Source organism: Microplitis mediator, chromosome 4 (assembly GCF_029852145.1).
Source record: "Microplitis mediator isolate UGA2020A chromosome 4, iyMicMedi2.1, whole genome shotgun sequence".
NCBI lineage: Eukaryota > Metazoa > Arthropoda > Insecta > Hymenoptera > Braconidae > Microplitis > Microplitis mediator.
The window spans coordinates 13680428-13702595 of record NC_079972.1 but is presented as its reverse complement, the minus strand read 5'-3'; the positions used below and the strand labels follow the sequence as shown (position 1 = coordinate 13702595).

The following is a 22168-nucleotide window of genomic DNA, read 5'->3' as shown; positions in this document are numbered from 1 at the left end:
ATTATGATACTGAAATTAACTGACGTCTAATTACTTTTGAATTTTTTTTAAAAACGATAAATTAAAAAAAAAAGTATTTTAAAAAATTGCACCGATAGTTTTTTAAATTTTCTACATATACATATTTTTACTTTTTTTTTTTTTAATTGTTAATTGTCTGGTAACTTCAGGATCATTTTTTATTATGAGTGCGAATGTAGCAGACATCAGACAAATTTAAAATTATTAATGGAGGAAATAATTTAAAAAATAAAATTTGAAAGAAATGCGCGTTTAAAAAAATTTGAAATTAATAAGTTTTTAAAATTATTTTTTTTTTAATTATTTATTCTATTAATTTATAATTTTGAATTTCTGTCTGCTACACACGCTCATTTTTTTTTTATTTTTAAATTGAAGGCAAAAATAATTGTCAGATTATTTAGTCAGCTAACAAAGTTTATTCGTTAAATTCAATTAAATACTGTACAATCATTGAATTTATTATTATTATTATCGTCATTTTTTTTAAGTATCTAAATACACAGGAATGAATAATAATTAGAAGCTAAATTAATTTATTAAAATAATACATTCGTAAAAATATGTCGAGTAAAATAAAAGTATTAAAATCATTTTTTTTTCATCAAATTAATTATTTCAATGAAATAAAATTGATAATTAAAAAAAAACTTATAATAAAATTTCAAAGATTTGTTATAAAAATGTCAATAATCATTAAATAAAATACACGACATCAAACTGACAATTAAAGTTAATCGACTTGTATAATTTCAAATAAAAAATATTATTGTGCTGATGTTGTCGCAGAAAGATAATTAACGCGAATCAATTAGCGCAGTCCTAAGTCTTCACGTTAATTAATGCTGAGATTCTTTTGATATTGATCACCTCTCGCTGCTCCAGTAACTCTTGCCAATGACTTCTGGAATACAATAAAAAAATTTACTTTAACACATTGACCAAAAAAACAAAAAAATAATAAATTGATATTTTGAAAAATAAAGTGAATAAAAATAAAAATCCGAGTCTGCCGAGTATTCATATTTCGCGATCTCACGATAAATATAAGGAGTGTTTGTAAATGCTGTTGTAAAATAATCGACGAAGGTATGTGTGATTTAAAAATTGATACCCCTGATCATAATACGATTATCAAGTCTACACTGACGACAATGAATCATTTATTTTCTGTATTAAAATAAAAAAAAGTGTGTGAGTTTAATGACGATTAAATTATCTCGTCAAAATAGACTTGACGTATCGTGGTGGGAAGATCTAAACGAACCTTCGGCAGAGCGGAAGTTCGGCCGCTAGCGGTGAAAGCCATTGGTGGAGTGCATGGGCTGCTGCGGGGGCAGCTGATAGTACGGCAAGGATGGTATCCCATTAGGGTAGCTAACCCCCAGGCTGCCGCCGCCGGGACCGGGTAGCGGTGGCATCGTCGTGATAATATTCACGTTCGGTGAGGATCCGTCCTCACCGTGACGTTGATGAAAGTTTGAGGCCACGGTTGGCCCCGGCAGGCTCGCTGATCCCGTTCGAAGTAGATGGGGCACCATCGGACTTTGCCGATGATGATGAAGTATCGTGCTTCCCGATGACCGTTCTTCCGGTTCAGAAGGCAGAGGTGGCAAGACAGTGATTGGTGGTAAGGTTGTAGGAAGAGGTGGCGGAAGAGGAGGAAGAGGAGGCGGTGCGGAATGAAGCGGAGTAGGTTTTATTGTCATAGTCCGAGTCGTAAAAGTGTCCTCACCCGTTGGACTGGCCGACGACTTGCCTGAGCGGTTATTCACAGGACTTCGGCTTCTGGAATAACTTCGGCTGTAGCTTCTTCTGCCTCGTCCGTTGCTTCGTTCTTTGCTGAAACTACGACTGCGGCTACGGCTGCGGCTGCGACTGCGACTACGACTGCGACTCCTTGAGTAGCTTCGATCCTTTCCAGTCCGAGGGCCACGTGCTCGCCATCGGTTTCTACCACCTGCGTTAAATCCGACTATTGTCGTTTATATTCTTTACTTAATTATTTTTTCAAAATAAATTAGTGTTTTTTTTAAATTTATTTATAGAAAATTACCTTTCTGTCGTCCAAACATCCCAGCCCGACTGTCCACTAGCTCTAGTAGCTTTGGATTAATAACCTGATTAGCCTCTTTTAATACTTGTATTAGGTCATTAGCTTTATTTGAATTATTGGGCGTAAAAAATGTGTAGGCCGTTCCGGTTTTTTGACGGCGACCGGTACGACCGATACGATGCACATAATCTTCAGAACACGATGGATAGTCAAAGTTTATAACAAACTTAACGTCTTCAACGTCTGAAATTTATAAATACAGTTAGTAAAATTTAATTAACATCTTATTAATAATAGAAATTCAGCATTATGTGGGTGGGTAACGCGTATTATCTTTTTTCCTATTTACATTAAAAGGATTTACGCGTTCAATTAAACCTTTTGCTTTTATAATACCATAAGCTACAGTCCCTCGACATTTAAATTACATCATTAATAAATCTATTAATTATTTTAATACACAAGGGACTTGTTTAATTTATTCACGAATAAAAAACTTGTTTTATTTTTTTTACAATCAAATAAGTCCCAAATCGTGCAGAAAAGCAAGCAATTATTTTATCTTTTTCTATTGATAAATGAACACAAATATGTAAGTAATAAAATTAAACAATAATAATAATTTTAAATCAAGATAATTTTTGAAATTATTTTTTACAATAAGCTTTGATAGCAATAAAATTAACAAGTAAAAAATTAGACAAGTAGAATTTAACATTTAATAAAAAGCAGCGATAATTAATATAAAGGACCGAAGCTTATGACGGCAATGCTCTACTATTTTTTACTATAAAATAAAATAAAATAATTAATGAAGTGTTAGATGATGATGATGATGATGATAATGTGTGAGGCAGATGAGAAAAGAAAAAGGCAAAAAGAATAAAAAAGATAATAGACATGAGGTAATAATTAATAATAAGGTAAGAGACCCAGTACCCAATCAGGGAACTAGTACCCGATCACTCATATATTTGTATATCTATATTTAGTAGAATTTAGTAAATATAGATATACAAATACATGAAGTGATCGGGTACTAGTTCCTTGATTGGGTACTGGGTCTTTTACTTCAAAGAAAAAAAAAAAAGAAAAAAAATGTACGAAATATTTGTGATATGAAATAATTTGATTGGACTGTCATACTAAAGTAAGGCAGCGGGCGAGTGTCGATAGCAACGTACGGGCAGGGCCTGGCTGTATTGAGCTCACTCCAGCACAGCCTTCGCCACCGGTTGCTAATGGGGCCCACGAGAGGCCTTGGCATCCTCTAGCATGCCATCGGCTCGTGAGAGATTGGTACTGGTGACCGCCGCCGTTGGGCGGGCCACTATTAGCTCAAGTGACCAGTAGACATGTGGGGAACTCTAGTGTATGTATCTAGAGTCTAGAGTGGCAACAACGACTCGGCCAGCCCAGATGCCATATGACGTCGTAGACGGTAGAACCGAGGTATCGTAGACAGATTTATTGAGGGCCCGATTAGGACCCAGACTGGCCCATCACGGAATTGATGTATAGAGGCACGCGCAGCAGCCACCGCAGACAATGCAAACTAGTGCACCACCGAATAAACAGACGGCTGTGCACCCCCGTTTGCTTTGCATTACCCGGCGTGGACCTGCGCGCAATGTGCCTCTGCAATCCAAACAAACATCCAGCCGCGTTAGCTATATTGTTTCATCTTATATTATATTTTTTTAACTCTTAATTATAATATATATTTTTTACTTAATCACTATAAACTATTTATAAATAATTATTCATTGATAATAAATAAAACAAAAAAATTACACTTTAAGTAATTTAACATCTACTTTAAACAATAAGTCAATTAAAAAATTAATAAACATTAAAGTTCTTGAAATTAAAGAAAAGTTATTGATAATTAATTCAATTCTAATTCAAAAAAATAAATAAATATAATTATTATAATTATGTGAGGAAAAAATTATAGATTTAAACTTACCAAGTCCGCGAGCTGCTACGTCAGTTGCTACAAGAATCGGGGCCTTACCAGTTCGAAAATCTGATAAAATAAAAAATAAAAAATAAGTTTACACTCTTAATGAAAGTTATTAAAAATTTAATACCTTGTAAAACCCAATCACGTTCTTGCTGAGTTTTGTCGCCATGAATGCACACAGCTGGCCACCCATCACGTTTCATTTTCCGCGTTATTTCATCTACTCTACGTTTTGTTTCAATGAACACAATTGTTTTGTTTTCATTCTCAGCCATTATTTCCTTCAACAGCGTACTTAGTCTGCAAGTAAATAAATAAATATAACAAACTATTGGTAAAATTAACTCAATTAAAAGCCCGGAGAGACATCAAATAGAATACGTACTTAGTTTCTTTTTCATAGTCCTGACAAACGTCAATTATTTGTAGAATATTGTGATTAGCAGACAATTGCAAGGACCCAACATTAATCTGCGCGTAGTCCTTAAGAAAATCTTCCGCTAGATTTTTAACTTCTTTCGGCCACGTGGCGGACCACATGAGTGTCTGTCTATCGGGTCTAATTTGTTCGATTATTTTTCTTATTTGAGGTTCAAAGCCCATGTCCAGCATACGATCAGCCTCGTCCAGCACTAAATATGTACACCTCTTCAGATTCGTCCGACCCGACTCGAGGAAGTCGAGCAGCCGCCCAGGGGTGGCGATTACGATCTCCACTCCACTGTCCAGATCTCGAGCCTGTGAACTTTTCGGAGCGCCTCCGTATAAACACGTGTTCCGGATACCAGACGTATGACCAAAGTCATCCGCGACCTGTTGAATTTGTTGAGCAAGTTCGCGAGTCGGTGCCAGCACCAAGGCAATGGGTCCATCTTTACGGAGGAGTTTCGGCTGGCTGTTGATATGAACAATTGCCGGTAGGATGTACGACAAAGTTTTACCGGAACCAGTTGACGCTATTCCAACCATGTCACGTCCACTGAGCGCAATTGGCCATCCTTGTGCTTGAATTGATGTGGGATCTTTGAACCCCTGGCGTCTAAAATGATGGGGAAAAAAGATAAATATATAATTGCTATTAATTAGCCCACTAATTACTTGTCATTATTGATGCTTACTTTATTTCTTTCATAACGTAATCAGGAAATCCGGCCTCTTCAAAACTAAACACTGGGTTTGGAATATTTTTACCTCGGAGTGTAATTTCCTTTTCACTTCTGTACTGTTCAATGTTACGAGGATCACGATTTAATACAGTGTCACTAGGTACATAAAAATCTTTTTTGAATGGCTCGAGACGGCCTAAGTCCCATCGTGGTTTTCTAAGACTAGCTCCTGGTTGATTACGACCTCCTCGATTGTTCCCACCTCGATCTCGCACACCGCCATTTCCCCAACCACGTCTGTCACGAGGTGATCGGCTTCTCGAACGACTTCTAGATCGGCGACGTCGGTCACGATCTCGGCTGCGGCTAAAAAAAATATTCAAATAATTAATTAATTAATTAACAATAACGATAATAATTACATGTAATTAGACAATCGATACTCGTTAACTTCTGCATAAATAATTAGAGCGTGATTTAGTAAATCTGTACCCAGGTGATATTAAAAAATATATTCGTCGAGAAAATATATATCGAATATTATTAAAAGCTGAGAGCAGTGGCGGTAATTAAATGAGAGGCTAAATTAAATTTATAAATTTATTTAAAATAAATCGAGTATTATGATTTAGTTTGGAAAGCGACGCGGTAGAATGTAAAGAGAATTACAAAGCATTCGGACGCTGGGAACACTTTCGAACACATTGTTACATATATTTATTTATTTAAATTAAATAAAACTCACCTTCTAAACCGGCCCATAATTATTATTGCACTTTTATATTAAATATCGAAGTCGTGGTGATGACATACAAAATAACTTTGGATTTTAATAGAAAAAAAAATATTCTAGAATAAAAAAAAACAGTGTGTTTTGCGGAGTGTTAGCAAATCAGGCAAACGCGCTCGATGCGCTCGAGTATAGAATAAGATGGAGTTACTTTTCGCCGCTAGAGTTCGCGCGTAATATTGCAAACTCACCGACAACATTAAGGCGGTGCGCAATGGTTGTAGCAAAGGAAAATCTTGGAGAGAAGGAGGGAGAACGAACGCTTCCAGCTATTTAAATGTTCGCGGTAATTATGAACTAGTGATAGAAGCATGGTCTCCTCCTGCTGTAATTGGAAGTACTTTGATCGAAAATTCCGTTAAAACATTTAGATGTGTTTAAATAAAATTTTTCTAGGACTTCTTAGGGTGTCTTCTACGAGAGGACATCATGATAAACAAAAAACGTTTATATTGTGATGGGTTATTCCCAACAGGAGCAAAGTTACGGGCAACTCTTCATAGATAATCATCTCCACCCATCTCCACCCATGTCCACCCACCCTCATATGGATCTAAACTCAAAAAATAAATTTTTCTTTGGACTTTTTTGGGTGTTTCTTACTAGAGGCCACTATAATGAACAAAAAACGTTTATATTGTGATGAGTTATTCCCTACAGAAGAAAAGTTACGGGCCACTCTTCATAGATAATCATCTCCACCCATGTCCACCCATCTCCACCTAATCCTCATATGAATCTGAACTCAGAAAATAAATTTTTTTTAGGACTCCATAGAGCTGTTCGTACTAGAGGGCATCGTAATGAACAAAAAACGTTTATATTGTGCTGGGTTATTCCCAACCGGAGCAAAGTTACGGGCAACTCTTCATAGATAATTATCTCCACCCATGTCCACCCATCTCCACCTAATTCTCATATGGATCTGAACTCAAAAAATAAATTTTTCTTTGGATTTTTTTGGGTGTTTCTTATTAGAGGCCACTATAATGAACAAAAAACGTTTAAATTGTGATGAGTTATTCCCTACAGAAGGAAAGTTACAGGCCACTCTTCATAGATAATCATCTATCCATCTCCACCCATGTCCACCCACCCTCATATGGATCTGAACTCAAAAAATAAATTTTTCTTTGGACTTTTTTGGGTGTTTCTTATTAGAGGACACTATAATGAACAAAAAACGTTTGTATTGTGATGAGTTATTCCCAGCAGAAGGAAAGTTACAGGCCACTCTTCATAGAGAATCATCTATCCATCTCCACCCATGTCCACCCACCCTCGTATGGGTCTGAATTAAAAAAAAATTTTTTTCTCAGGACTTGTTTCGTCTCTTTCTACCAGAGGACATCATAATAAACAACAAACGTTTAAGAAATTCGTACTATCCTTTACATCAATACTAATTCTTCCAAAATCTGGTTTTCGAATAATAAACTCTGCTCCAGATGTCCTCTCATGTCTATTCGCAATCGCACAGCGAAATTCGTCACTAGCGCCTTCGATTCTCTGATCTCAAAAGAAATAACACAATTGGAACAAAAACCACGTTGCAGAAGTGTCAAACAAACCAACCGATGAACCCAAAGATAAACATAGGCAATAATGTGATAAATAAATCACAATAATCACAATTAGTCTTTTTAGTTATAATGGGATTGCTCGAGGATACCTTCGTTATTCTCATCACACAGGTAACTTACATCAGTCACTCACGTGTTTATTTTTATTAAATTATCAACATCCCCAACTTTTTCAATAAAATAATTTTCCAGATATTTTTCTTCGCCGGAGGATGGGTCTTCTTTGTAAAAAAACTATTTCGCGATTACGAAGTTCATCACAGATTGGTGCAATTAATTTTTTCAACAACATTTTCTTTGTCATGTACTATGTTCGAGTTGATAATTTTTGAAATAATTGGTATTTTAGATTCCAGGTAATCTATAGATCACTAGATAATTATAATATTAATTATACAATATAAATATATCCACAGTTCCAATATCACAATAATAATAAATATGATTATTATTGTCATTATTTATTATTATTTTGTTGGTTAATTTAACTTGCATCAACTTCTCTGATAAGCCCAGCAAGTATATTAAGGGTAAAACCGTATTAAAAAAAAATTAACACCTTTAGGTCTTCGATTCTTTCGTAATGCACTGAAAAAAAATTAACTTTTGTAAACACAACATTTTCTTAAGTAGTAAATCATTAAAAATTACCACATTATTAATTCCACATTCAGCTTGAAGAAAAATTTTCTTGACAGAAGAAAATCGAAATTTATTTACAGTACTTAAAAAAAATAATAAAATCAGCAGATCAGCTGATTCTCACATTTTTACTCAGCCTCAACTCACAGTTTTTTTTACTCAGGTTTACTCAGTTATGCTTTTACTCAGCTACAAACTCTACTCACAAAAAATTGCTATTTTATCAATAGGCTAAAATACGTGAGTTGTAGCTGAGTAAAGTTGTCGCTGTCTTATTAGACTGAGTAAAGATATAACTGAGTAGCGTTAAACCTGAGTAAAAAAGGACTATGAGTGAGTAGAGTTGTAGCTACTTCCCTTGAGTAGAGATATTGTGAGTGGAATTGTATCACTGCCCAAATTTTTGCTCTAAAAAAATATTGGATTGAAATATTCCAGTAGCATAACTTCGTGTACGAAGAAATTACAATTTTTCTAAAAGTTATTTTAATTCTTAGTGTAATGTATAAGATTACAATCAGCATTAGCGTAGATATCGATATGTAATCAGACATACGAAGTTTAGAATCAAATAAAACCGACAATCAACCCGATCAGGAAAATTGTAAATTCCTTGAATATCAAATTATTATTATTATTATTATTATTATTATTATTATTATTATGAATTTTTTGTCATAGTTCAAGATACTTTCATTGGAACGTTGGTCTCTACATGTTACTTTTTATGGTGATTGTCGTAATACCATTTTACATAGCATTTTTTATTATAAGCAACATTAGATTCGGTAAGAACCACTTTCATTAACTCATAATTACCAATTTTTGTCAACACAAATTCTAATTACTCTGCAATGACTTTTCCAGTAAAACTAAATTTGATCCAGCCATTGACAATATTTATTTATTTATTTTACTTGTATCTATTCTGGAAAATTGGCGACCCCTTTCCAATTTTAAACCCTACTAAGGGACTACTGTCAATAGAACAAGGTGTCAGTAGGATAGGAGTGATCGGAGTAACTGTGATGGCACTTTTGTCTGGTTTTGGTGCTGTAAATTATCCATACTCTTCAATGACCTGTTTTATGAGGCCTGTATCTTACGCAGACGTCCAAGCCATAGAGAAAAGACTCTTGCAGACGATGGATATGATTCTCGCTAAAAAAAAAAGAATCGCTTTGGCCAGAAAAAGCGAAGGAATATCCAAAGCTGAGACGCGCTCGCGTTTGTGGGGAATGTTGTCACCTCTGACGAGTATGAAAGAGTATACGGAGAGTAAGTTTAGTTAAATACTCACTAAATTACTCATTAAACTCATCAGTTAAATTTATTTATCACTCTGTATTTATTCTTTATTACAGATGTAAAAAAACTTGAGCAAGAAGTCTCAGGATTAGAAGAATTATCTAGACAATTATTCCTAGAGGCGCATGACATACAAAATGCTCGTGAACGATTAGAATGGGCGGCAACTTGGCAAGGAAAATATTTTAATTTCCTCGGTTACTTTTTCTCAGTTTACTGCATGTGGAAAATATTTATCGTAAGTTTAAAAATATTTGCCATCAATTTCAATTTATAAAAACCCGCCGATATTTTTTTTCAGTCGACAATCAACATAATATTTGACCGCGTGGGAAAAAAAGATCCAGTGACCCGCGGGATTGAAATCGCCGTCCACTGGATAGGTTTTGATATCGACGTTACATTTTGGTCACAGCACATATCATTTTTTCTCGTCGGCTGTATTGTCGTGACGTCCATACGAGGACTGTTACTTACACTTACGAAGGTAAATATAAAATAAATAATCAATTTATTTATTTATTTACTTTATTTATTAACTCGTTTCTTCATCTCAGTTTTTCTACGCCATATCCAGTAGCAAATCGTCAAATATTATTGTGCTAATACTTGCCCAAATAATGGTCAGTATATTTACATTTATATTAATAACAATATTTCGATAAAAATCCGAGTATTTAAATCTATAAAGTTATTTTAATTACAGGGAATGTACTTTGTATCCTCGGTACTTTTGATGCGTATGAACATGCCCGCAGAATATAGAATAATAGTAACCCAAGTACTGGGAGATCTGCAATTTAATTTTTATCACCGTTGGTTCGACGTTATATTTTTAGTGTCTGCATTGTCGTCAATTGTATTTTTATATCTCGCTCACAAACAAGCTCCTAGTGAACGTACGTTGTGATTTTTAAAATAAAATAATTATTTTATATATATATATATATATTTAATAAATGATTTTTATACTTATAATTAATTACATAATGCATAGTTTTAAAGTATTCACAGTGTAAAAAAATTAAAAATTAATATAGAATGACAAAAAAGGTATCTTGTATATGGAAATATTTATGCTATCTTTCGAATCTAGTGATATTTAAATTTCATTTTTTTTTTTTTTGATTACATTATCTAAAACAATATTAACTACATGTGATATTGCCACTAGTAGCGTGTGTGTTAAATATTTAACTGTTTGAATTTATTTAACACAGTGTTAACGTATCAATTCAATTGACCACTCTTCCCCCATATTTACACCGGGCTTGCGTATTATTAAAACATTATTGTTTGAGTTGTAATTTAATTCCAAGCTGCCATTCCTTGTACCTGAAACAACAATTGTTGTCATTAATAATAACAATAATTATTATTATTATTATTGTTTAAAAATTCAAAAAATTGGATACATACTTTCAGAAATAAGATTTGCTGATTTAACACCCTGGGGAGGGTTAGCGATATCTACTCGTTCTAACCAGCTAGCTGTTGAAAAGTTTGCTAATTTATCAATGTGTTTAGATGAAAGTGTCTTTCCATCGAATGACAGTTTAAGATAAACGTATTTTCCATGCCGGTACTCAAAGCTGGACTCGTCATCGATGTAAAGAGTTCCTGAGGCAGATCCTGATTTGTCGGCGATAACGAATAAAGTGTAGGGATCATTTTTCATGGCAACTGTGCTGCGACGTAACCGCATTTTGCGTGGGACGATGGAACCACTTCGTTGGAACACCGGGATATTGTGAAGAGTCACCGGCACACGGACGTTGCCTGGAGTTGAGTAATTCTCCATAGTTTCAACGTCGTACCAGTCATCTTTACCCTCACCCGGGAAGTAAACATTGACTTCCGTGACAGATGGCTCGAAAACAGGATGTACGAGAATAGAATCTCCAACAAGTAATTGGTCGTCAATTGAAAATGTCTTTACTTCTGAGGGATAGTGTGCCCACATTGGTCTTATTACTGGACTACCAGTTACTTCATGTTCTCTAAATAGTGTGTACCACAATGGCAAATATGAATATCTCATACGAATGGCGTCACGTACTATTTTAGTTGTCTCGTTATTAAATGTCCAAGGCTCGCGTCGTTTTGTTTCGATGTGAGAGTGCTGACGGAAGAACGGCAACCAAGCGCCAGCTTGATTCCATCTTATGAATAATTCCGAGTCTGGATTTTTGAAAAATCCGCCGACATCTGCACCACAGAATGACATTCCAGCGACAGCTGTTGATAGGCACATTGGATAACTTATACGTAGATGCTGCCACTCGGCGGTATTGTCTCCAGTCCAGACGGCAGCAAAACGTTGCGATCCAGCAAAGTGGGATCTTGTTAACACGAAAGGTCTCAATGTACCACCGGAACGTTTGTACAAGGCTTCGTAAGTCACAAGAGTAAACATCAGACCGTTGATATTGTGTACATCACGATGCTCCCAATTTCCATAGTGCATCAGATCTTTAGGCATCGTTACTTCAGGACCATTGAATACACTAGGTTCATTCATGTCGTTCCAAATGTAAACGTCGTTTGTAGTACCCTGGAATTTGTCAAGGTCGTATTGCTGTCTGAAGTAGTCTCTGACTATTGGGTTGAAGAAGTCCAGGTATGATGATGACCCCGGCCAACACCAACCTTCGTAATCTTTGCCATCTGCGGTTTTAACGTAGTATCCATTATTCTCAGCGTCTCTGTGAACAAAGTAGCTGCTGTCACGTTTTATGTGCGGGTCAATAATGACAACTAATTTTCTGTGTTTGCTTGTGAGGTCTTGAATCATTTTCAACGGGTTCGAAAACTTGTTTGGATCCCAAGTAAAGTATTTTTTATTGTCGGTGTACTCAATGTCCAGCCACATTACGTCCATGGGAATGTCATTGGCGTCAAACTGCTCGGCTATTTGAGCGACTTCGTCTTGGTCGTTGTAGTTCCAACGTGACTGATGGTATCCCAAGCTAAACATTTGGGGTAATGGAGTGGTTCCAGTCAAAAGAGTGTACTGGCGGAATGCGTCCAATGGATTTGGTCCCAGTAAGAAAAATACATCGATAACACCAGACTCAGACATAAAATGAGTATCTACACTAACTTTTTTAGTATTACCAGGCACTAAATTTACGATACTGTCAAATACATTGCTGTCGGCACTCGATTGAACATCGACCCATGTTTCAGCGGCATTGTGCCAGAATACACCTGACGTACGTGCCTTGCCGTGGGCATACAGCACAGGAATAGCTCCATAAAGTGCCATACGTTCGTTAACTTCGTACTCAAAAACATCTAAATTGTACAATCTATAGGGGTCGATGCCTTTGGTTGTTTTTAAAGCGAACGCGTCGGCATGTTGAGGAATACCGTAGGCATGCTCAGCATCAGGAAAACTAAAATCTAAAGCAATAGCTTCTGGTCCACGTGGTTTTGAGTCATGGAAAGATTTGAAGTTTTCTTCCCACGCTCCGGGGTCATTTTCGGCACCATCACCAGGATACTGCGGTGGCTCTGTTACTTCTTCGGCTTCACTATCTGCTGGCTGGGAAGATGATTTGGTTCTCAAGTGCTCGAATCTCATGAGACCACGTGCATTTGTTGAAATTACAAGCTGGTCATTGGAGTACAGATCAACTTTGAATGGACTGAAGTAGATAATAACTTTATTCCCAGCACTTTTAACAGTCACATGCTCGGTTGTCTTCTCAACTAATTCCAACTCTGCGTGTCTCGGAGCTCCTTGCAGAGCATGCTCTACCTGGTACCGAGGCTTCAGAGGTTCTCTTTCATTTATAAAAAGCCTAAATGTATTATCTTCAAGTGCTGTTAATTGCAATATATATGACTTTCCGGTATCTTTATTGAATAATACTCCGTACAAAATTGAATCATTTTTATCTATCGTGTCCGGCAATAGCTCGTAAGGTGTTTTACCAGGTTGTACACCACGACACCGTCTAAAAATATTTCATTTATAAATATTTATTCAAAATTTTAAACTCATAAGTAAATACAACATACCTGCAAAAACTCGACTGGTCGCATGTTTTAAAATTCGTCCTATCAACCGCATTTGCAACCAAGATGACACACAGAATGCCGATACTCAATCTGAAATATCATAAATACATAATTATTATTATAAAAAAAATTATTATTTGTTGTTTAAAAAACGAAGCTACTATTCGTAGTCACGTTAAGTAAAAAATAACTTTTAAAATAAATAAAAAACTCGTAAAATAATATCGGGTTTTAAAATATAGACCCATTTAAATTCACTTTACGCAAGAGCGAAGACTCTTGTCCTTGAAATAAAGTTAAAAAAATATATATATATAAAAATATAAAGCTCCTGAGATGCGTGGTAGTGACACGTCACTACTTGATAACTAATAATATTGATATTGAAATAAAGTTCAATGACCGAAATTTAAAAAAATTAATAAAATGATAAAAAGAAATAAATGAATGATGATTTAATATTTTAAAAATAATTATATTTACTAAGTTAATAATAAATTATAAAATAATATAAACTCACTCCAAAAGCGAAGCCATATTAACTGACTTATCTCGATATACTTGTTCTCAATCACTGCGTCGGATTATCGCAACTCATTCCATCTCTATAAGCATGAAATATAAGTTTACTATCTTATTTTTTAGAATTATCTAAATTATTTATTGACTGATTTTTTTCACTCCTCGCAAAGTTTAATTACAAAGATTTTAATTAATAATTCATTTAATGTACTCACAAATAAATTTATTAAGGTTATAGTATAACTCAACCCGGCAAGCGCATGGAATTAGAACAGATAATTTTTTTTTTATGTATAGATTGTTTTTTATTTTATTTCTTTCATGTGAATTACGCCAGTTTCAGTTGCGCGCGCAAGCGCGGGTGTCTCCTCCATTTGAATATTTTTTTTTATTGAATAGAATTCTGTGCTGTCATATCTAAAGTTGTGAGTTAAAATTTTTTGAGTAAAACAGGAGATTCAGAAAATATTTATGATAATTTTTAATAAAATTATTTTGTTTAAAATTAAGGTTGGATCAGTGGAAAAATTTCAAGTGCAAGAAGAAGGGGAAGGGGAAGAGGGAGAGCGGGAGCAAGAACGCGACTGATACTGAAGTCTGAAGTATCAACCAAGCAGATAAGAATTAGAGGTAATAAAGCAAGAAGAATACCCTCCAAAGTTTGAACTGATCGGATTCATATTTTTAATTGACTTTCAGGTAATTTTTAAAAAAATTTTTTTGGGTAATAACTTAGTAATATGAGTGTGAATGTAGTGAAGTTTAAGAAAAAAAAATATTTTAAAAAATTGCACCTATAGTTTTTTAAATTTTCTACATGTGCACATTTTTAGTTTTTTTTTTTTAAATTAAGTTGTGGAAAAAAAAATTCGAAAATTTTAAATTGTCTGCTAACTTCAGGATCATTTGTAGATGACATTGAAATTAGCCGACGTCTAATGATTTTTGAATTTTTTTAAAAACGATAAATTTACGAAAAAAATTGCAGCTCTAGTTTTTTTAATTCTCTGCATGTGCATATTTTTAGTTATTTTTTTTTTAAATTAAATTGTTAAAAAATAAAATTCAAAAATTTTAAATTGTCTGCTAACTTCATATTGAATGGAGCAGACATAAGACAAATTTAAAGTTATTAATAGAGTAAATAATTAATAAAATAAAATTCAAAAAATTAATTTTTAAAAAATTTAAAAATTAATAAGTGCATTTTAAAAATTATTTACTTAATTCATTTATAACTTTAAATTTGCCTGATGTCTACATTCAAACTCTCAGATTCGGTTTTAAAAATTTAAAAATGTTTCGACATTCAAGATCAACAATTTCAAGTTAATTCAATTAATTCATCCAAGAAATAAATTAAATAATTACGTTAATATAAAATGTCAGTATTATTTAAAATAAAAATAAATCTTTTGATTGCAGATGTCTGTCTTACCATCTCTATGGTTAACTCGTTAATTTACATGTAATTGATATGGTGACTTTGAGATAGCAAAGTTTATGTAATAACTCATACATCGTTCTGCAGCATTGACTTTGCAATTATTATTATCATTATTCACTATCTGAATAATATTAATACACATAAAAAAAAAAAAAAAACATGCTAAGACTTTTATTGTATGTGCGTATCCATATATCGGCGCATGCGCACTGCTTAGCATTTTCCGTTGAGTTTATTTTGACCAATAAATAAAGTCGAATGCTTCTGGAAACATCTCTTGATTGGCTGTTACCCTCAGGTTGTTTATGTGAAAGTATGTAAACTTATATTTATAGATATAGGTATACCTATATGTTATATATGGAGTTAGTGATATGGACATTGTGTTAGTAGACAGACGGACTAGTGTTGGGCTTGGAACAAAGACAATAAAACTGTTGTAAGGGAGAGCTGAGAAAAATAACGTCAAAGTTGACGCATCAGTTTTGTTAGTTTCGTTGGTGTCACGTGTGTTAAAAAATTTATTTTACAATAAATTGTATGAATAAAATAGTATTATGGTGACAGTCGTATGATGAAATATAAAAAAAGTGTTGTCATGCAAATCCCTGTTTTACAATTACGAACATTTAACTGTTGAAGATCGTACGGATGTGTGAACCAGTGCAGTACAAATAATTACAATAAACCAACTAGCCAACCAACCAAGCTCACTATTATTTTATTATACGTAACACTATCGAGTGAAAGTGTCGATAAATTATAAAGATAAATAATTTAATCATAGATATGGATAAAAAAAGTTTATCAACAATTTGAAGACAAAAAAAAAAAATTATTATCAAGGACTTTTTTTTAAATTGATTTATTTTAATATTTTATATTTTTGTTGTCTTTGCACTGTTTTGCGCATCTGTTTTACCGTCATCATCATCATCATCATCATCATCGTCGTCGTCGTAGTATCTCCCACACACTTATAAAATACACAATACGACATTTGTCGTTTTAACTTCGAGGTCGGGGGCCTCACTCGTGTTATTTTATTTTTTTATTATCTGTCTCTTTGATGCGAGGAAGAAAAAACATGGGTAATTTGAGGTGAATTAATAAATAACTCTAGGCTGAAGAAACGAAAAATTTTTATTTTTATTACTTGCAGTTATTTTTTTTTTTTTTTTTTTTTAATTTAATTAATTAATTTATTAATTATTATTCATTCACTATACAGTTACTACGTAAATACATATTAATTAACATGTTATATTGTGTTTTATTGGTAGAAGGTGAAACACGTACAAGAACAAAATAATTGGTTATTTTTTTGTTATCTTAACAAGACGAAAAAAGCCAATATATTTTGTCAAGGACCAACGAAGATAAATAAAACGGCTCTCTGATTTACATTGGACTTGAACATTCATTCAAGTTCAATAAAAAATATATTATTAAATTATACGTTTGGAAGCTGCAATAAATAGATAAACAAAAATGTCGTCACCAAGTGCTGGAAAACGACGCATGGACACTGATGTTATAAAATTGTATCCTTTGTTAATTCAATAATTGTCAAATATTTTTTTTTAATTGCCATTACATAATTTATTTTCATTGTTTAAAATTTTATTTACAAGTTAAATTTAAATTTTCATTGTGGGAATGACGGAAAACAGCTGCTCCTAACCAGCTGATTCCTCTATCTCTCCCGTTTACACAACATTTAAACTCTCTCTTTCTCTCCCTCTCCTCTTTCTCATCCCACTTTTCCCGACACTCGTTATTGTACTTTGTTTACACTCCTCACCAGAATATACATGTCTATATATATATGTAGACATAGATATATGTATTTATTTATTAATTTTCGCGTGAGCAAATAATTATCAGTTTTAATTTTAAACAAATTCTTTTATCTACTTATTTTTTACCAAACAATCGTGAGAAAAATATAAACATTCGCTTGATAATCTAAGATCTTATCAGTAACAATTAAGATTATTTTTATACTCGGGTGTTTTTAAAAAATAACATTCAGCATTACTCATTTTATTTAATTTTATTTATCGATGACTTCCTAAGACAATTTGCTTTGTCTTTGTGTTATTTTTAATACACTTGCTTAGTCATTTTTTTTACACTTGGAGATACAGCTGACAAAGTTATAGATTCGAGTGACCCTGAAGTTGGTAGACAATTTTCAATTTTTTTTTTTCAACATCAACCAAAAAAATAAAACTAAAAATATGCACATGTAGAAAATTTATAAAATTATAAGTGCAATTTTTTTTAAATATTTTTTTTTTTGATTTTTCATTAAAAAAAAAAATCCAAAAATTATTAGACCTCGGCTAATTTTAGTGCATAATTTAGCAGACAATTAACAATTTTTTGATTTTTTTTTTTCAATATCAATAATAAAAAAACTAAAAATATGCACATGCAAAAAATTTAAAAAATTTCAAGTGCAATTTTTTAAAAATATTTTTTTTTTGTAATTCGTCATTTTAAAATTCAATTCAATAATTATTACATCTCGGCTAATTTCAGGGTCATAAATTAGCAGGCAATTAAAAATTTTTTTTTTTTCAACATCAATTAAAAAAAAAAAACTAAAAACATGCACATGTAGAAAATTTAAAAAACTAAAAGTGCTATTTTTTTTTTATAATTTGTCATTTTAAAATTCGATAAAAAAATTATTAGACTTCGGTTAATTCCAGGGTCATAAATTAGCAGGCAATCAATAATTTAAAATAAATTTTTTTTTTTCAATATCAATTTAAAAAAAAAAAAAAAAAAAATATGCACATGTAGAAAATTTAAAAAATTATAAGTGCAATTTTTTAAAAAATTTTTTTTATTTAAAAAAAAAATACAAAAATTATTAGACCTCGGCTAATTTCAATGTCATATATTTAATGTTCTACTAACGTTCACTATCACTTACGTAATTTTTTTCCTTAATATTTTATTTAGGATTGAAAGTAAACATGAAGTAACAATTTTAGGCGGACTTAATGAGTTTTCCGTTAAGTTTTATGGCCCTCGGGGCAGTGAGTATTTAAATAAAATTTCATAAAATATTACACAATCAATAAATCGTATTAATTTTAATCTTATTATTCATCAGCACCTTATGAAGGTGGAATATGGAAAGTACGAGTACATTTACCTGAACATTATCCATTTAAATCACCATCTATTGGATTTATGAACAAAGTTTACCATCCAAATATTGATGAAGTATCGGGTACTGTGTGTCTTGATGTTATTAATCAGGCATGGACAGCTCTCTATGGTAAGCAGCAATATAATTTAATCAACAATAATTATTATTATTGATGTTTATTTTAAAAAATTAAATTGGGCATTAATTATTCAACTTTAAATTACAGATTTATCGAACATCTTCGAGTCTTTCCTCCCTCAATTACTAACATATCCTAATCCAATAGATCCACTTAACGGCGATGCTGCCGCAATGTACCTACACAAACCCGATGAGTATAAAAAGAAAGTTGCTGATTACGTTAGGAAATATGCAACAGAAGAAGCATTAAGAGATCAAGAGAATGCCGATAATGCAAACGGTGTATCATCGGAAAGTGAATCTTCGATGAGTGATTTTAGTGAAAATGAAGCCCAAGATATGGAGTTGTAACTAGATGCTTTACCACTTGTTAATCTTCCAATTAAGATATCTTAAAAAAAAATTAATAATAATAATAATTAAATTGATTTTTATTTTAAAAATTAATACAATACATGAAAATTTCTCGCCCGCGCGCGTGCACAATACACATTTTATTACACACTACTATATGCATGTGTATGTATATAAAAAGAAAAAAAATTTTAATAGAACTGGCTGCGCTCAAGTCCACGATTGTTGTTCGTGATTTGAAGCTGTTATAAATTTGCAATAATAATTATTTAGTTATAAAATTTTTATCACTTTCTTATGTCGATAATCACATTAGCAACGAGCTAACCGAATTAACGCGCTGCGATTAACGTTAATAAAAAAAATCGATCAATTGATAATTTTTTTTTTTTTTTGTCAATAATCAAAATTATTTTTTTTAAAATAATTAGCTTTTGTGCGGATTAACTTCTATCATATATATATATATATATAAATATATATACATATATTTAGTTGAATTTTTCATATATTTCGTTAATGTGAATAAAATATTGTGTTACTATAAATAGTTAAAACAATGTCTCATTTAAAATAAATAAATAACAAGTAGTGCAAGTGATAACTCAAATTTACTTGTCAAGATCAAAGTACTAGATTTAATTGCTTAGACAATATTCAAAAATATTAAGCGTTAAAAAATGTTCTAAAATATATAAACATATATATATTTTTTTTTAATAAAAAAAAAATCTAACAAAATTTACACAGTATATAAATGATGATTATTAAAAAAAAAAAAAAAAAAACTGCGTCAACTAAATTTCCATTATATGAAATCGAAATAAAAAATAAAATGAATAAAAAATATCTTTCCCTTTCTGTTTAATAAGATAAATTATATCTTTTCATAGATTATTATATAAAATAATTAAAGATTATTATTTTAAAAAAATAATGATAACTAATCGTTTACGCGGGAAGATAAAATTACAAAATAATAACAAACTTGCACCCCAATATTCAAGGTCATTCTCAGAGTGTCCCCAATTTTTTTAAAATTTAAATGACCTTCAACTCTCATAAGTGTATCAAAATTTAATCAATTAATTAAAAATAAATTAAGAGCTTAATTAAAAAAATATAGAATTTAAAAAAAATTACTTACAGTTGGAATCAATTGGGAGTTAATCGAAATTTGGAAAATAAATTTCAGTAAAATCATGTCAATTTTACAATTAGAATTTTCAAATTTTGTAGGCTAAAATTTATTCAAAAAATTTCGTTTAACTCCTAATTGATAACAACTGCAATTTTTTAAACTCTATATTTTTTCAATTAAGCTTTTAATTTTTTGTTAATTAATTGAAAAAATTTTGATACGCTTACGACAGTTGGAAGTCATTACATATTTTTAAAACGTGAAGGGTACTGTCAGAATGCCCTTAATTTATCACTTATTTGTTTACAAATCGAGCATCACTTATCGTACTACCAGCCAGCCGAATTATTTTTTTTTATTTAACGGTCGAATAAAAAAAATAATAACGGTAAAAGTGTAATTGTTTGATATTTAAATTATCGAGTCAATAAGTGAAAAATAATATCTATATAACTATATGTATCTTAATTAAGCTCTTAGGATATTTAAATTGGTTTAATAATTGGTGGAAGTTAATGACAAACAAATAAAAAAAATAAAATATATATAAATATATATCCTCTGATATGGATAATTTGCAAGTGTTCTTGTGTCACTAGACCTCACGAATTTTAACATTAACATTAATAAATTATAGGCAATACATATATATATTAAAAAAATTATAATAATAATAAAAACCATTTATTATTTAAAATATTGTTATGTTAGTAATTTTTATATGATTAATCAGTACAATTATATTTATTGAGATGATTAAAAAATTTAAACTACTTTATCATTGAGAAATCAATTAAATTTTTTTTTCTCTTTTTTCTATACATATTTTTTTAAATATGATTTTTTTTAAAGTTTATTAAATTAACAATAATGTAATTGGATTTATAAAATGAAAAAATTATATAATTATTTAAACTGAGCAATTTAATGTATATTATAAATAGCAACGTGTGCCACAGCGTATCACTGCAATTTATATCACGCGCGAAATCATTAAAATATTTCGCCAAGGTACTTGACGTCATACATTACGTATTTTTATTACACTAATTTTCTTAAGCGGCATAAATTTCCGCCTATAAATACATCATTTACTATCTTAACTTTCTTTATTTTTATCTTTTATTATTATAATATGTATGAGAAAAATAATTATTATTTACTCATTTAAATTTTAAGGAGTGATTGTAAAATAAAATTTAAATTTAACGTTTCGATTGATAGTAAATAAATTCGAAATGATATTAAAAAATTAATTTTTTGGTACAATAAATAATTAAAATTAAAAAAAAATAGTAGTGTCTTAAAGACTTTTGTTTTTAAAATAACTATTTTATTTAAAATGTCTACAATCCTTTCCACTAATTGTTGAGCTAAATAAATAATATTTTAAAATTAAATATTTTGTTTTTTTGAAAATCGTAAGTAAATGTCATGTCATAATACTTTAGATAAAATGTAATCCATCCTCTTTATTACACTCAAAGAAAATCGTTTTTTTTTTTTAATTGCACTCAGACAATCCTTAGTACATAACAACTTTAAGATTTCGTAAAGACGTCTTTTAAAAGGACGAATTTTTTTTTGTTTCAAAGCCAAGTTTTTTTAAATAAATAAGACGTACAGATTTTGGTCCTGGTCATAGAAAATTTTTGTTCTTTTTCCTGTCTTCAAAAAGTCATTTCAATCGAAAATCATTTAGATTACATTTGACAATTATTTGTTCTGATTGTTAAATCAAAATTTCGGTATCTTATCAATCAAAACTGCTAGTTAGTGAATGTTATAAAGCCAAGTGTTTTACTTGGGAATAAATATTTTTATTTGCCAAGTAACAACTTTAAAATTTCATAAAGATGTTTTTTAAAAGGACAATTTTTTTGGTCTCAAAGTCAA

The 22168-nt window shown here is 31.4% G+C and overlaps 4 protein-coding genes across 9 annotated transcripts; 2 read left to right on the top strand and 2 right to left on the bottom strand.

Moving 5' to 3' along the window:
• Positions 1 to 477: 477 nt before the first annotated feature.
• LOC130667097 (probable ATP-dependent RNA helicase DDX17) lies at positions 478 to 6084 on the bottom strand. 5 transcript variants are annotated; one of them, XM_057468536.1, is made up of 8 exons: positions 5895 to 6084; positions 5162 to 5515; positions 4429 to 5082; positions 4171 to 4343; positions 4047 to 4106; positions 2078 to 2320; positions 1289 to 1981; positions 478 to 925 (listed from the first exon to the last, which is right to left on the bottom strand). In XM_057468536.1, the coding sequence occupies exons 1-7, from the start codon at positions 5909 to 5911 to the stop codon at positions 1314 to 1316; spliced, it is 2169 nt and encodes a 722-aa protein (XP_057324519.1). In that variant the 5' UTR covers positions 5912 to 6084; the 3' UTR covers positions 478 to 925; positions 1289 to 1313. The 5 variants fall into 5 exon arrangements, with proteins under 5 accessions (XP_057324519.1, XP_057324518.1, XP_057324523.1 ...); XM_057468535.1 differs by having other exon boundaries at positions 480 to 925; positions 1289 to 1996; positions 5895 to 6083; XM_057468540.1 differs by having other exon boundaries at positions 480 to 925; positions 1781 to 1981; positions 5895 to 6083.
• Positions 6085 to 7463: 1379 nt separating this feature from the next.
• Positions 7464 to 10419, top strand: LOC130667098 (Golgi pH regulator). The gene is made up of 8 exons (XM_057468541.1): positions 7464 to 7633; positions 7715 to 7878; positions 8846 to 8952; positions 9032 to 9442; positions 9529 to 9710; positions 9774 to 9959; positions 10030 to 10095; positions 10179 to 10419. Exons 1-8 carry the CDS (start codon positions 7592 to 7594, stop codon positions 10380 to 10382), a joined length of 1362 nt encoding a protein of 453 aa, XP_057324524.1. The 5' UTR covers positions 7464 to 7591; the 3' UTR covers positions 10383 to 10419.
• LOC130667095 (neutral alpha-glucosidase AB) lies at positions 10414 to 14366 on the bottom strand. Of its 2 annotated transcripts, XM_057468531.1 has the most exons (5): positions 14236 to 14366; positions 14019 to 14103; positions 13499 to 13588; positions 10892 to 13434; positions 10414 to 10807 (listed from the first exon to the last, which is right to left on the bottom strand). In XM_057468531.1, the coding sequence occupies exons 2-5, from the start codon at positions 14033 to 14035 to the stop codon at positions 10695 to 10697; spliced, it is 2763 nt and encodes a 920-aa protein (XP_057324514.1). In that variant the 5' UTR covers positions 14036 to 14103; positions 14236 to 14366; the 3' UTR covers positions 10414 to 10694. The 2 variants fall into 2 exon arrangements, with proteins under 2 accessions (XP_057324514.1, XP_057324515.1); XM_057468532.1 differs by lacking the exon at positions 14236 to 14366 and having other exon boundaries at positions 14019 to 14229.
• Positions 14367 to 15833: 1467 nt separating this feature from the next.
• Positions 15834 to 20830, top strand: LOC130667099 (ubiquitin-conjugating enzyme E2 H). The gene is made up of 5 exons (XM_057468542.1): positions 15834 to 16568; positions 16751 to 17011; positions 18444 to 18520; positions 18598 to 18765; positions 18863 to 20830. Exons 2-5 carry the CDS (start codon positions 16959 to 16961, stop codon positions 19126 to 19128), a joined length of 564 nt encoding a protein of 187 aa, XP_057324525.1. The 5' UTR covers positions 15834 to 16568; positions 16751 to 16958; the 3' UTR covers positions 19129 to 20830.
• Positions 20831 to 22168: the final 1338 nt, after the last annotated feature.